The sequence below is a fragment of the Solanum pennellii genome, chromosome 3 (assembly GCF_001406875.1).
Source record: "Solanum pennellii chromosome 3, SPENNV200".
In the NCBI taxonomy this organism is placed as follows: Eukaryota; Viridiplantae; Streptophyta; class Magnoliopsida; order Solanales; family Solanaceae; genus Solanum; species Solanum pennellii.
In genome coordinates, this window is record NC_028639.1 from 74706998 (window position 1) to 74719674 (window position 12677).

The 12677-nt window shown below is 29.0% G+C and overlaps 1 protein-coding gene across 1 annotated transcript; it reads left to right on the forward strand.

Moving 5' to 3' along the window:
- Positions 1–7281: 7281 nt before the first annotated feature.
- Positions 7282–10616, forward strand: LOC107013667 (pollen receptor-like kinase 3). Its single transcript, XM_015213526.2, has 2 exons — positions 7282–8878; positions 9497–10616. Exons 1-2 carry the CDS (start codon positions 7576–7578, stop codon positions 10174–10176), a joined length of 1983 nt encoding a protein of 660 aa, XP_015069012.2. The 5' UTR covers positions 7282–7575; the 3' UTR covers positions 10177–10616.
- Positions 10617–12677: the final 2061 nt, after the last annotated feature.

Here is a 12677-nt window from a genome sequence, read left to right on the forward strand (position 1 = left end):
AAATCGAACCAATCAATGCACAGTAAGCCAGCAAAGGGGAGTTGATATCGTAATTGTTCATCCGTAGAATATAGTTTTCATATTAAATTAATGGTTTTCCTGTTTAATTTATTTACCTTATCCACTGGATGTGAAAGTTGAATTGTTTTCTAGCACACCAGAAAATAGTGTCTTTTAGCTCCGATGTAGGATATTATTATTTATATATTATAGACTTTCTGTTACACCAACATTAAGCAATGAATATAAATTTAGTTGTTTTCTCAATCTTTTAACATTTTTTTCTTAGGGATTTTACAAAGTCAATGTGTTTAATATTCTTCATATTGAATTTATTTTAATACAATAAAATTAATAGGGGTCACCCAAATAATTTATTTCAATAATCAATAATAAAATTAGTTATCTCTCCTCTTGGATAATATAATATTTAGAGATAGTTTATCTAGAATAAAATAGATGAATGACAAAGACATCTATCTAATTAAATTATTTTAATATATCACTTTTTATATTCATGATGGTATCTTTATAACATAAACAAATAACAAATTATTTTTAAAATTTATGCAATGCATATTATTTTGAATACAACACACTCAACTAAAAATAATCTTAACATTATCATAACCCATATATAAACCAAACCACTCAATGTTTATATCATCCGTTTACTTTCACAAGAGGGTATTGTTAAAAATTCATTTAGTTAGTCAATGTTATTCACTACTTTAATAAATTATTTAAATAAATTATCGAACTGTGAGTGTGAGATTCAGCCAACCAAATAAAGTTTTATAACTTTGCTTTGTGCTGGCGAAAATGATATTAAGTTACCGTAATTAGATTTTTGTAGCAGTTTATATTTATTCTTTGTTTATTATAAGAAAAAACACGCGGAGAATATTGAACCATGTGACATAAAAATGGAATCTTATTCTAGTCCCACTCCCATTCCCACCCACTATTTTTGACTTCATAGCAACAAAAAGAGAATTGAAAGAATAAAAAGAGTATATAGTTTCATTTTTGAGATAAAGAGTAAACTATAGATGCACATTTATTTTATTGAAAGTCACTGAATTATGTAAAATTATTTAGTAAAGTCATTTAATTATATTTTGTATCATTAAAATTGTATTTCATCTTTTAAAATTATTAAACTACATTTGTTATAAAATCAAATTTGTCATGGCAAGTTAAATACTAATTTTTTATGTCATGTATATAGACCCCACAAATAAATAAAATTTAAAATCTCCCATATTATTTTTTATTTTACAATTTTATTTTTGCAAAAGAATTGAATCTGCAGCATTTCTGCGCCTTCTCTCATTGAGATGTTATTTCTAATACATTTTGAGTAATTTTAAATTTCTTCCAACAATTTTCATTTACTCAAAATATAATTAACACCAAGAAACTAGAAAGCAAGTGTAAACCTCCGGTGGGAGTTGGGACTCACCAAACTGGAAAAATCCACAAAGAAATAACGAATCTAAAAGTCACCGTATTTTACTTTATTTTATATTTTGCGATATTTCTTTTATTAAAAAAGGGGGTCAAAATCCGCACCATTTTCAGTTTGTTTTTTCTTTTTTTAAGAAAAAAAATATTTATTCGTTCGGTCTATGTTTATGTGAAATAAATAATAATTTATTTTATTATGTTAAATTTATTTTAGTAATAAGTGTAGTTGAGTGATTTTTGAAGACAAAAACATTAAGTTAGTGATTTTAAATGATAAAAATGTTAAGTTAAGTGATTTTATTAAAACAAAATAAAGTTTAATATCATTGTTAGTAAAATTTTCATAGCTCAATGTCCTTTTGATATATTAACTCCGTTGCATTCTTTTTGGAATTGAAATCCATGTATTCAATTAATTTAGATTTTTATTACGCATAATTTATTTAAAAAGAAAATACTTCTTGTTAAATTTTTCTCTATATTAAGGATCAACTTTAAATTTTTCAGTGGAAGAGAGATAAAGATCTATCTCACTATACTTTATTATCCTCTATGATAAAAATAAACTCAATGGTCATTAAATTGATAATCATGCCCTAATCTAATGAATTCATCCACTTGACTTAATTTAGTTTCTCTTTAGGTCCCTCCCTGCATATAATAAAAAAATAAAAATATATAATACAAGTGTAAGTCGAACGAAATCAATATAACAAATAAATAAGAATAATTGTACCTCAATTCTAAATATGTTCATTTTGGCTATATAAATTTCACCTAACATGTTTCTATATTCAAATTTAATTTGTGTCATCATCTAAAAACTAAAGGATGGTTAAATATACAATATTTAATAATCATAATTAGGCCCCTAATCATAATTCTTAAGGTTTTCTATAAATATAAATTTAAAAAAATAAGACATATATTCGTATTTATGTGGAATTTGTTCAAAAACAAGTGAAAATATTTTATTTTTTCGTTTTAAAAAATATTTTCATTTTTTTTGATGATGTAGAAATTGAAAGAGCAATGAAGGCAAAATGTGAGAAATTTTCTGAGTGAATTTTATTGAAGAAGGAATAACTATTTATGCTAATACAAAATGACAGAAGATGTAAAATAATCTAGAGAGTTAACAAACTTCTTACAAACTTGCACGCCTATACAAATTATAGAAGAAGCATCTAAGAAGAGAATCTTATTCTATGTATAAAAGATGATGAAATGTAATGGGTTAAGAGTGAATGTGCTTTCTTGATTGATAATTTTGATCTAAAACATTGGATCGAATCTCACTTAAGGAATAACTACCGCAACCTGTTCCTCTTCATTCTTTGAGACTAGAATTGAGGGACTTCGACCTGGTTTTTGTGACTGCGGCCTGTGCCTGATTTTTATCATCATTTCAACAGATAAAACGCTATCAAAGAAAAGTTTTTGCGGTTACAATAATTATTCTTGTCTACTTTTAAATTTACACACCTATTATGAAAATAATTATTGATATTGTGAGTTTATCATTCTACCCCTATTAACTATGAAGTGAATGAATAAAAAATTTAAGATTTTTAAAAAGTTCTATTATTTTCAATGGGGTAAAACTTACCTACATCGGGTGTTACACCAATCCTATACATGCATGTCATGTTTTTAAATTTATATTTATCTAACTTTAATTAATTAGCATATATTTTACTTCATTAAATCACATAATAATAATAGAAATTGGATTAGTTTGATGTAAACACCCGGTGCAGGCAATTTTTTTTTCAAAATAATTAATTGAGGACATATACTAAGTAATTTTTCTTAATTTAGGAACAACTATAAAAGAAAAAATAAAGCTATCGTATATATATATATATATTTTTTCTGAAACACTTATTTTTATACATAAAAATAAAAGAATTAAGCAAGAAAAGAACTTCATTATAATCTAATTAGACCTACATTATGCATGTAATCACTTTATTGCACTAAAATAATTAAAGTATTATCTTTTTTTAAAAAAAAGTAATTACTCAATCTATTCTACATATTATGAAGATCATTAACTATTTTCTTCAGTAAATTAAAACTAAAAATAAAATAAAAGAATCACTTAATTTAACATATGAAAATTTCTAAACTATAAAATGACTATTAGGTTAATTGATATTAAGAAAATGAGAGTAAGGAGAAGAGGGGTGCAACTAGCCATCTCTCTCTATCACTCAATTTTCTTTATTAGAAAATTATGAATGTGTATTCAAAATAACGAATCACGATTTTCATGTATTGACTTTGCGTAAATTCAGTGAAGACAAAAAATGATTATTTAGAAAAAAAAATTAGGTATGAAGGCTATTTGTTTGTGGGTGGTGCATAAACAAAATGATGGGAAAGTTGAGGGTGAAGTTTGAGAGGGGGTCCAACTTTGCACAAGGGACCATTTATTTGTTGTTATGAATCTTATGCAATTTAAGGCCACGCAATTATAGCAAACGGACTAAACACGTTTCATTGCTAATTAACTAATGCTACAACACAAATATGTCAAATCCTTTGATTCCCTCTATATAATTTATGTGAAACTCCTTTTTAAATTTTAATTTAATATTTTTAAAATTTTCAAAAAGTTGAAAAATAGTAAAAAAAAATATATTTACGTTACAAATTATTCATAATAAGTAAAATTATCATCATGACAAATGCAACTCTAATTTTTAAATATCAATTTCACCTTGAAAATAACAATTACTTTATTTCTTCAAATTTTAAAACATGACCAAACCCTCATATCTAGGCATTTGGTCATGGATTTTTTTCACTTTTCAAGATATTTTTAAGAAGTGGCTTCGCCTCTCTCACTTTAAATTGTGCAATTTTTTTAAAAAAAAAACTCAAATTTTCAAATATCATATTTTAACTTTAAAAATAAATAATTTTAAAAAAAATCATAATGAAACATGAATAAATACCCATGTACTACTCCCTCCATTTACTTTAAAAAAAAATTTAATATAAGGAACAAATAGAGTAAATAGACAGAAAAATCAATAAACGTATAGATTACCCAAATGTACGTTGCCAAACTTGGGTCGAATTTCAAAGGGCCTTTATTCAATATCGGTTGTATTGTAGAGTGTATAAATATAATGCATAATAGAGTGTATTAATAGTATTTATATTAATCATGTATAAATTATTTTTATGCATAAGTTGGTTTGATATATTAAAAATAATATGCATAATATAAAAATAGTTATTTACAAATATATCATCTACAACTATGATGAAAAAAATGTAAAATTGCTTTTGAAAGGTAATTGGGTCTTTAACTATGCTAGAAAGTACGACATTACTAATACACTTCTCAATATAAAATATAGTATTTAGTTATACATAGCATAAAAAGTATACCAAATAAGGAATTACAAATACATAGAGCCAATGCATATATTATTTTTACTAATACCAAACGACTAAGTTAAAAGGTTTAACTTGTCTAAGATGCTAAAATTGGTTCACCATTTAAGTTCACTACATCTATATAATTTTTTGGTATTCAACTTTCGAAATATGAACCAATAATATGTAATTACTACACATTGTTTCGATAAAAGTTTATAATTGGAAAACTTATGTATTTTGCTCATAATTTTCTTCAGGCAACATGCTTTGCAAATTTGGTCTATTAGATTGACTGTTACTGTCTCAGCTAAGTTATAAATAACATATTTTACCCGTATATTGTCTGATTTGATATTAAATTTCAAAAGGAAAAAAAAATTTTAAAGCTTAAATATTTGTTCTACTATAAATTATTTTATTAAGGTAAAAGAAACTTTTTATTTCTAAATGAAAGGAAGTAAAAGATAGTTGAGAGATATAAAATAATTTATGTTAAGACCAATTTACATATCTTTCAACAGAACAAATTGAAATTTTCATTACTCATTAGGTAAACAAATCCAAAAGTTGGATTTGATTAGTCATGATTATGATACGTTAATTCAAATTTTTTTGGGCCCAAATTCAAGTAATGAGATATTTGGGTTGAATGGGTCGATTAGTTTTAAATGATAAAAGAGTTTAATTCCATGTGGACCTGGGGGGCAAAATGTCTATGTTTACCAGATTTTTACCAAATAAGATGATGACTTTTGAAGTAGGATATATAGTACAAGTATTAGTTAAAGATAAATAACTTTCTTAGCTGGTTTAGTGTTGGCTCGGTGTTATCTATATTTATAAATAATTGGATCATAATTTTGTCATTTATTAATAAAATTGACTTAAAAAATATTAAATAAGGGTAAAAGACTAAAGTTACATTATTTGTTAATGCAAGTACAAAGTAAAATAGGACATATAAAATGGAACGAAAGGAGAATAATTTTTTTAAAAAATAGAAAAGAGTAGAAGAAGATGGTTTTGCTTAATAAATGACTTTTTTCTAAATGAGGCTCTAATTCGTACGTATTTGAAATAATCAAGTTGATATCGAATATCAATTACGAACCTAAAAATAAAATGAAGAAATTGTAAGTTCTTTAAGAAACTAATACCGCATATCTCCCAACCCCTTCTTTTTAAATCCACATTATAATTTGCATTTTTATAATCTTTACGTTAATATTGAATTATAATTTTAATTAAGAAAAAAGAAAAAAACATAAACATATATTTAATTTTTTTTATTAGAAAAGGATTAAATGAACCTCTTTACGCCCATGTGACTTTGTCCCTACTTTGCCTACGCTATAAATAATGTATTTAAAAAAATTTAGTTCAATGCACATAAACAGAATAATTGAGGTGGGTACTTGACAAATATTTTTAGATTTCTTCACAAAACAAAATATAAAATAAAATAAAGGCGAAGAGACAACACTTATTCTTCAAAGTATAAGAAAGGTACTCCAATTTCAACTACCGGACTGCACATTCTTCATGTGCCAAAAAATTAGTTGCGGCACAAAGCTGTAGTTTTTCCACTAATTAATATTCCATAATATCAAAACTTATTTATTAATTTGTTGTTTTTTCTTTTAGTTTATTATTATAATTATTTTTTTCTAAATAAATTTGTAATGTTTCAAAAAAAAAAAAAGTTGAGCAGTAAACTAATAAAACTATTTTTTTAAATTTATGATTTGTCAGGATATAGAAGAAAAAAAAATAGACAATTAATACGAAAGAGAAGCTTAATCATATTAGTAATGCGAAGCGTTTGCCTACATATGCTGAAAGTAAAATTGTTCAAAGTTCACTGGATAGCACATAAGTGAAGAACATGACCAAATTAAGTTTATAATTAAGGCTATATACTTCAGTTTTGGCGCATAAATTCAAGAATATGTTCCCAATATTTACTGGTGAGATTAATAGGTGTTAGAATCGAAATAACCAAATATCATGCAGAAATTGAAAAATCAAATAACAAAAAAGAGACATTAAGTTAACGTCTTCGATCAATTGACCTCTATTCTCAAACTGAGATAAACAATGTATAAAAGAGAGTAAAAAATATCAATTAGAAATAACCTCGCAAAGTTTAATTAAAAAAAATATCAAACACAAGTGACACGACAATACTTATGAATCACTAGTTCTCTACGCTAAATAAGTGAGAAGGAAGGAGCCTCAATTTACCCGACTCAAAACCCTTTCCCTTTTACGGAAAATTTAGATGAACGTATAAGGTAATTAAAGGTAACTAAACATTCTAAATTTACACATTAGCCTAATTTTTTTTCTAAATTAATAGTAATACCTATAGTTATTTTTTAATACTAAAATGTGTATATATATATATATATAACTTGTATGTCAGTTATTTTAGGTTGAATGTCTGCACACAAACTCGACGATAATAACGGTGAATCAATTGTTTCTTACTTCAAGTCTCATGTGGTCCTTGCTTCTCTGGCTCTTTTGCACCTTCATCAACTCAAACATGCAAAAATGAAGAAAAATTATAGTAATTTTACGTAACAAAAAAATCAAAAATGAACCAAACAAGTAAATTTTTCTTTAGTTAACAAATGAAAAATCCCGAAATTTACTTGGAAAATAATTTCATAACGGGGAGGAATATAGTAATTTTGAAGAAATAACATGGACATTTTTCGTGTTATGATTGTTTGCATCGTCTTGTTGATGATTTACCCCGTGAAAATAATGTCAGTTTCGGATACTGATGCTTTGTTGAAGCTGAAACAATCATTTACAAATGCAGCTTCATTGGAATCATGGAAACCTGGAACGGATCCGTGTGATAAAAATATACGTTGGTTGGGTGTTTTTTGTCAGAAAAAAATAGTTACTGGACTTCTTCTTGCAGAAACGAATTTATCTGGAACAATAGACATTGAGGCATTATCACAAATGACTGGTCTGCGTACACTTAGTTTTCAAAGCAATTTATTTTCTGGACCAATGCCGGAATTCAATCGAATGGGTGCTTTAAAAGGTCTTTATTTGTCGGAAAATCAATTTTCTGGTGAAATTCCTTCAAATTACTTTGCAAAAATGTTGTCCTTGAAGAAGTTATGGCTCTCTGACAACAAATTTTCCGGTGAAATTCCGGCGTCATTAATGGAGCTGCAATATCTCATTGAATTGCACCTGGAGAACAATCAGTTCACAGGTCCAATACCCCCAATGTCGAAGCAGTCAACGTTAGAATCAATCGATTTTTCTAATAATAACTTGAAAGGGGAAATCCCTGTTTCGTTATCAAGATTCAATGAGAGTTCGTTTAAGGGGAATTCCGAGCTTTGTGGTGAGAAATTAGGCAAACCTTGTAATCAAGCCATAAATAGCAACAACACTAATAATAATGGCACTCAACAAAGTCCGGATAGTAATTCTAATAAAAGCATCTCAATGTGGATTGTGATATCATCAGTTGTTCTGTTATTGATCGTGATCATAGTAATATACCTCATATGTCGCTACCAACAAAGTCGTCGTGCTTCCATTGAAAGTTTTGATGAGCCATCACTTGGGAGGCGAATTTCAAGTGATAGCAAGAAGTCATTTGAACTAAGTAGACGTGGCAGTTCGATTAGAAGAGGATCGATAATGGGAAAACGTGTAGGAGATTTGACAATGGTGAATAATGATAAAGGTGAGTTTGGTTTAGCAGATTTGATGAAAGCTGCTGCAGAGGTGTTAGGGAATGGGCCATTGGGTTCTTCTTATAAGGCTATGATGTCAAATGGATTGACAGTTGTGGTGAAGAGGATCAAAGAAATGAACAAGATCGGAAAAGAGGGTTTCGATGCAGAGGTTAAACGTTTAGGAAGTTTGAGACATAAAAATATTCTAACACTTTTGGCTTACCATCATCGCAAGGAAGAAAAGTTGTTTGTATATGAGTACATTCCTAAAGGAAGCTTGCTATACATATTGCACGGTAAAGTACCTACCTCTAATTTTATCAAGTCATACTAGAAATGCATGGTAAGACTGCGTACAATAAACTCATTTTTGTTAATTTTGTGCATGTGCTTAGAATAGGAGGCCAAAAACTTCTACAAGTCGTGTGTTTACACATTGTATTAGTAGTTTAGTCGTCAAGTGTTTCATATTAGTTGAGGAACGGAAAGTAGTCTCCTAGTATGATCTTGGCAAACTATACGTCTATATCCATGAACTAGCTTTGAAGTTGAGTGAGGTCTATAGGTCCGTTTGCTTCACAAGTTATCGAAGCCAGACTCATCTGTACTCTTGACATGTAGAGCCCCCATGTTATATTGGGATTATTTGCACCTTATGGTCTTTTCAAGGCCACTTATTGAATTATGTTCCCGTTAGCCCAGTGTGTTAAGGGGAATGTAACATAAATAGAGACCTCAAGAAAGGTCTTTTCTACAGTTGTCCTGTTAGGAGTTTAAGGGACAGATTTGAGCTATGCTTAACTCATGAACTAGTTTTTGAGGTTTAATTAGGCCAAATACTCAATTTTCTTTGCGCCAATTAGTTTGTGTATGATTACTTATAAAGATTGCTGCTGCTTTATGAATGATCACAGGTGAAAGAGGGCTGACCCATGCTGAGCTCACCTGGCCAGTGCGTCTAAAAATTATACAAGGAGTAGTTCAAGGACTAAATTATCTTCACACTGAACTTGCTTCTTCTGATTTGCCCCACGGCGACTTGAAATCTAGCAATATACTCATAAGCACAAACCACGAGCCAATACTCACTGGTTACGGATTCTGCACCTTAATGAACAACACGCATGCAGTTCAAGCATTGATCGCGTTCAAGTCACCAGAAGCAGTACAAAATAACCAGGTTACACCCAAGTGCGACGTTTATTGCCTTGGAATTGTGATTCTTGAGATAATAACAGGGAAGTACCCGTCTATATATCTTAATACCGGTAAAGGAGGGATAGACATAGCACAATGGGCGAAATCCGCGATTGCTGAGGGTAGAGAAGCTGAATTATGTGATCCAGATATAACAGCAAGCGCGAAAGATTCAATGAGTTCAATTAAGGAATTAATTCACATTAGTGCAGCATGTGTAGAGAGTAATCCACAACAGAGGATAAGTATTAGAGAAGTCATTAGGAGGATTGAAGAAATACAACAACAAAACGGAGTAGGACAAACAACAACGTCTCAGTCTCAAACGGGACAAGCAATTGAGATAATGCCGTCTCCAAGAGATGGAGATGCTGAAATACAAGTTTCAGAATCCTAACAAGGAATAACAAATCATTAGGAATTTTAGCAGATTCCGGTAATTCAAGAGGTGGTTAATATTGCAGCTTCTCCTATGGTCATCAGACTAATGATAGTGTTTTTTTTTCTTCATTTTTAAAGGTTCGTTAACTAGGGATAGTACATATATTACTGACTAAGTTTTAGTTTTATTTTTGTGTATTTTTTCCCTTCTTTTAGATGCCCCCATTATCTCCCCTTGTAGAACAAGAAATGAGAGGAGAAGCTGTATCCTGTGTAGAGATGAAACAGTTTCCTGTTTCTACCATGTTGATTACTAACTGATCTTGTAGACCAAAAATTCTTAGCATACTTCGACTAATTCCAAGGGATACTGTCATTTCCTATCACTAACATGTACCAGGTAACTCTGCTTACCAAGGATAAAATATATGAGAAAGAAATTACCTAGTGTTTTTATCTCTGTTGATATTTGAACGTGAGACCTCATGATTCTCGACCCACTTCATTGATCACATTCTTGGACGTTGTATGTTAATTTTTTTCACACATTAATAAATAGAGAAGCATGGAAGGCCCAATCAGATAACTAAACTCTTTCTCCATTTGGACTATAATTTCATGGGACAACAGCTCTTTGCAAAGTTTAGATGTTGGACTCTAACCTTCCAAAGGACTTGTTCTGAAGTGCTTTTAATGAAGTAATTGGGCTTTTGTCAGAGAAAACAAAAATTTGGATCATCACATTTATTAAAACATAAAATTCAAAGGTAGAATACACATCCCTTGAAATCGGTCCAGTAAATTTCATTTAGACATTCAAATTACGTCATGTTCCGGTTCAAACATACTAAAATATTTATATTATACACTTCTAACTTCTTTTTTTTTTTTAAAAAAATACGCACTTTCTCAAATATCGAGTCACGTAAATAAGTTTGATCACTTAATTCATATCCCCCTTTAATTATACACATTAACATCAACCAATCGAAACTGCTAGTATCAAAACTAAAGTTTCAATCGAACACGTGATAAATTAATCTCACAATTATTATCCTTACCCTTCGTACCCCGGATGGACTAATGAAATGTGTGGATCTCCCATTGGCAATGTATGTACGATTGATCGAACGTGACCTCACTGATGATATGTGTATTACATAATACAGCTGGAGATGAAAGAACCAAAAAATGTCCACACGTCAAGGTGTTTTTTCTAGTCTGGCAAACAACAATATGTAATTAAGACATTACATTACTACACATATTAATTTGTACTCCAATATACAGAGGAAAGTGAAAAAAAAATAGTGTTTCCAGAACCTGTCTGAACACAGAACAGAATCAAACAGGTTGGTTTTTGAAAACATATGAGCTGTTTTTTGAGCTGAACGCCACAACACTAACCTATACATTATATTAAAAAAAAAAATATATTGAAGTTACTACTAGTTAGTGGTGTAGTAGTATAATATTATGACACACATATTGAGATGATAGATTTAATCCAAAGTACAAATTGTTTATTGTAGCACTCGTGTGATACTGACTTTGCTTTAATTTTCTGCATAGATTGTTTGCCAGCTACGAAACAGCTTCACACATAATTTGAATCATTCAATGGAAAAATCAGTACAATTCCTTCCTTGTGTATTTTAAATAACATTGCTTTCATTTCACACATACAAAAATATGAATTTCCAGCTTGCCACTGTTCTTTCCATACTCCAAAGGCTGTTAGCTTAACGATTCTTTCTGCTCTAGATCAACTAAACTTGTTTTAATTGTGCGTTAGATTCATAATCAGTAACGAATTTAGACTTTAAAAATTATATGATAAATTTTTGTACTACGGAAAGAACGAAGGCTGAATGTAAACTTAATTTTTTTTTTCCTTCTTCACATTTTTAGATATAAGATTTAACATTGAAACACTGAAAACTCGATGCATAAATGTGGTATTGTTATTTTGTGTTTATATTATGTGGAAGAATTGTTTAACGTGCGAGCGTGCACGCACGTGAATCCGTACGTAGATAAGTTGACTTCATTAAATTGTTCATTTGGTTTACTCTCATTAATTAATTTTGGCTTTTGCGTTTCTATGTCTTGGCCAATTAGGTCATATTTGATACGATTATAATATGAGGGGATTTATTTCATTTTTAAAATAAAAATAATGGAATAAAATGATGTAAAAATTAACTAATACTTAGAATCAAAACACAAAATAGAATAATTTTAATTTTATTTTTAAATTTTTATTGTTATCCCACTAATCAAGTACGGACAGAAATATTAATATTTTGTTATTCGTTTAAAAATATGTATACAATATGACATTGACTTTTTTTTAAAAACTCTCAACTTAAACTAGTTAATCTCAAAATTAACTTTTTTTTTTAAACGGCAGTTTTGAAGTAGTCAATATTAGTAATTTCTTGTCAACAATTGCTACATTTTCCAAACTTGGTCAACAAGAGTGCAATGTGTTACTATTAGAATTAACTTAAAATT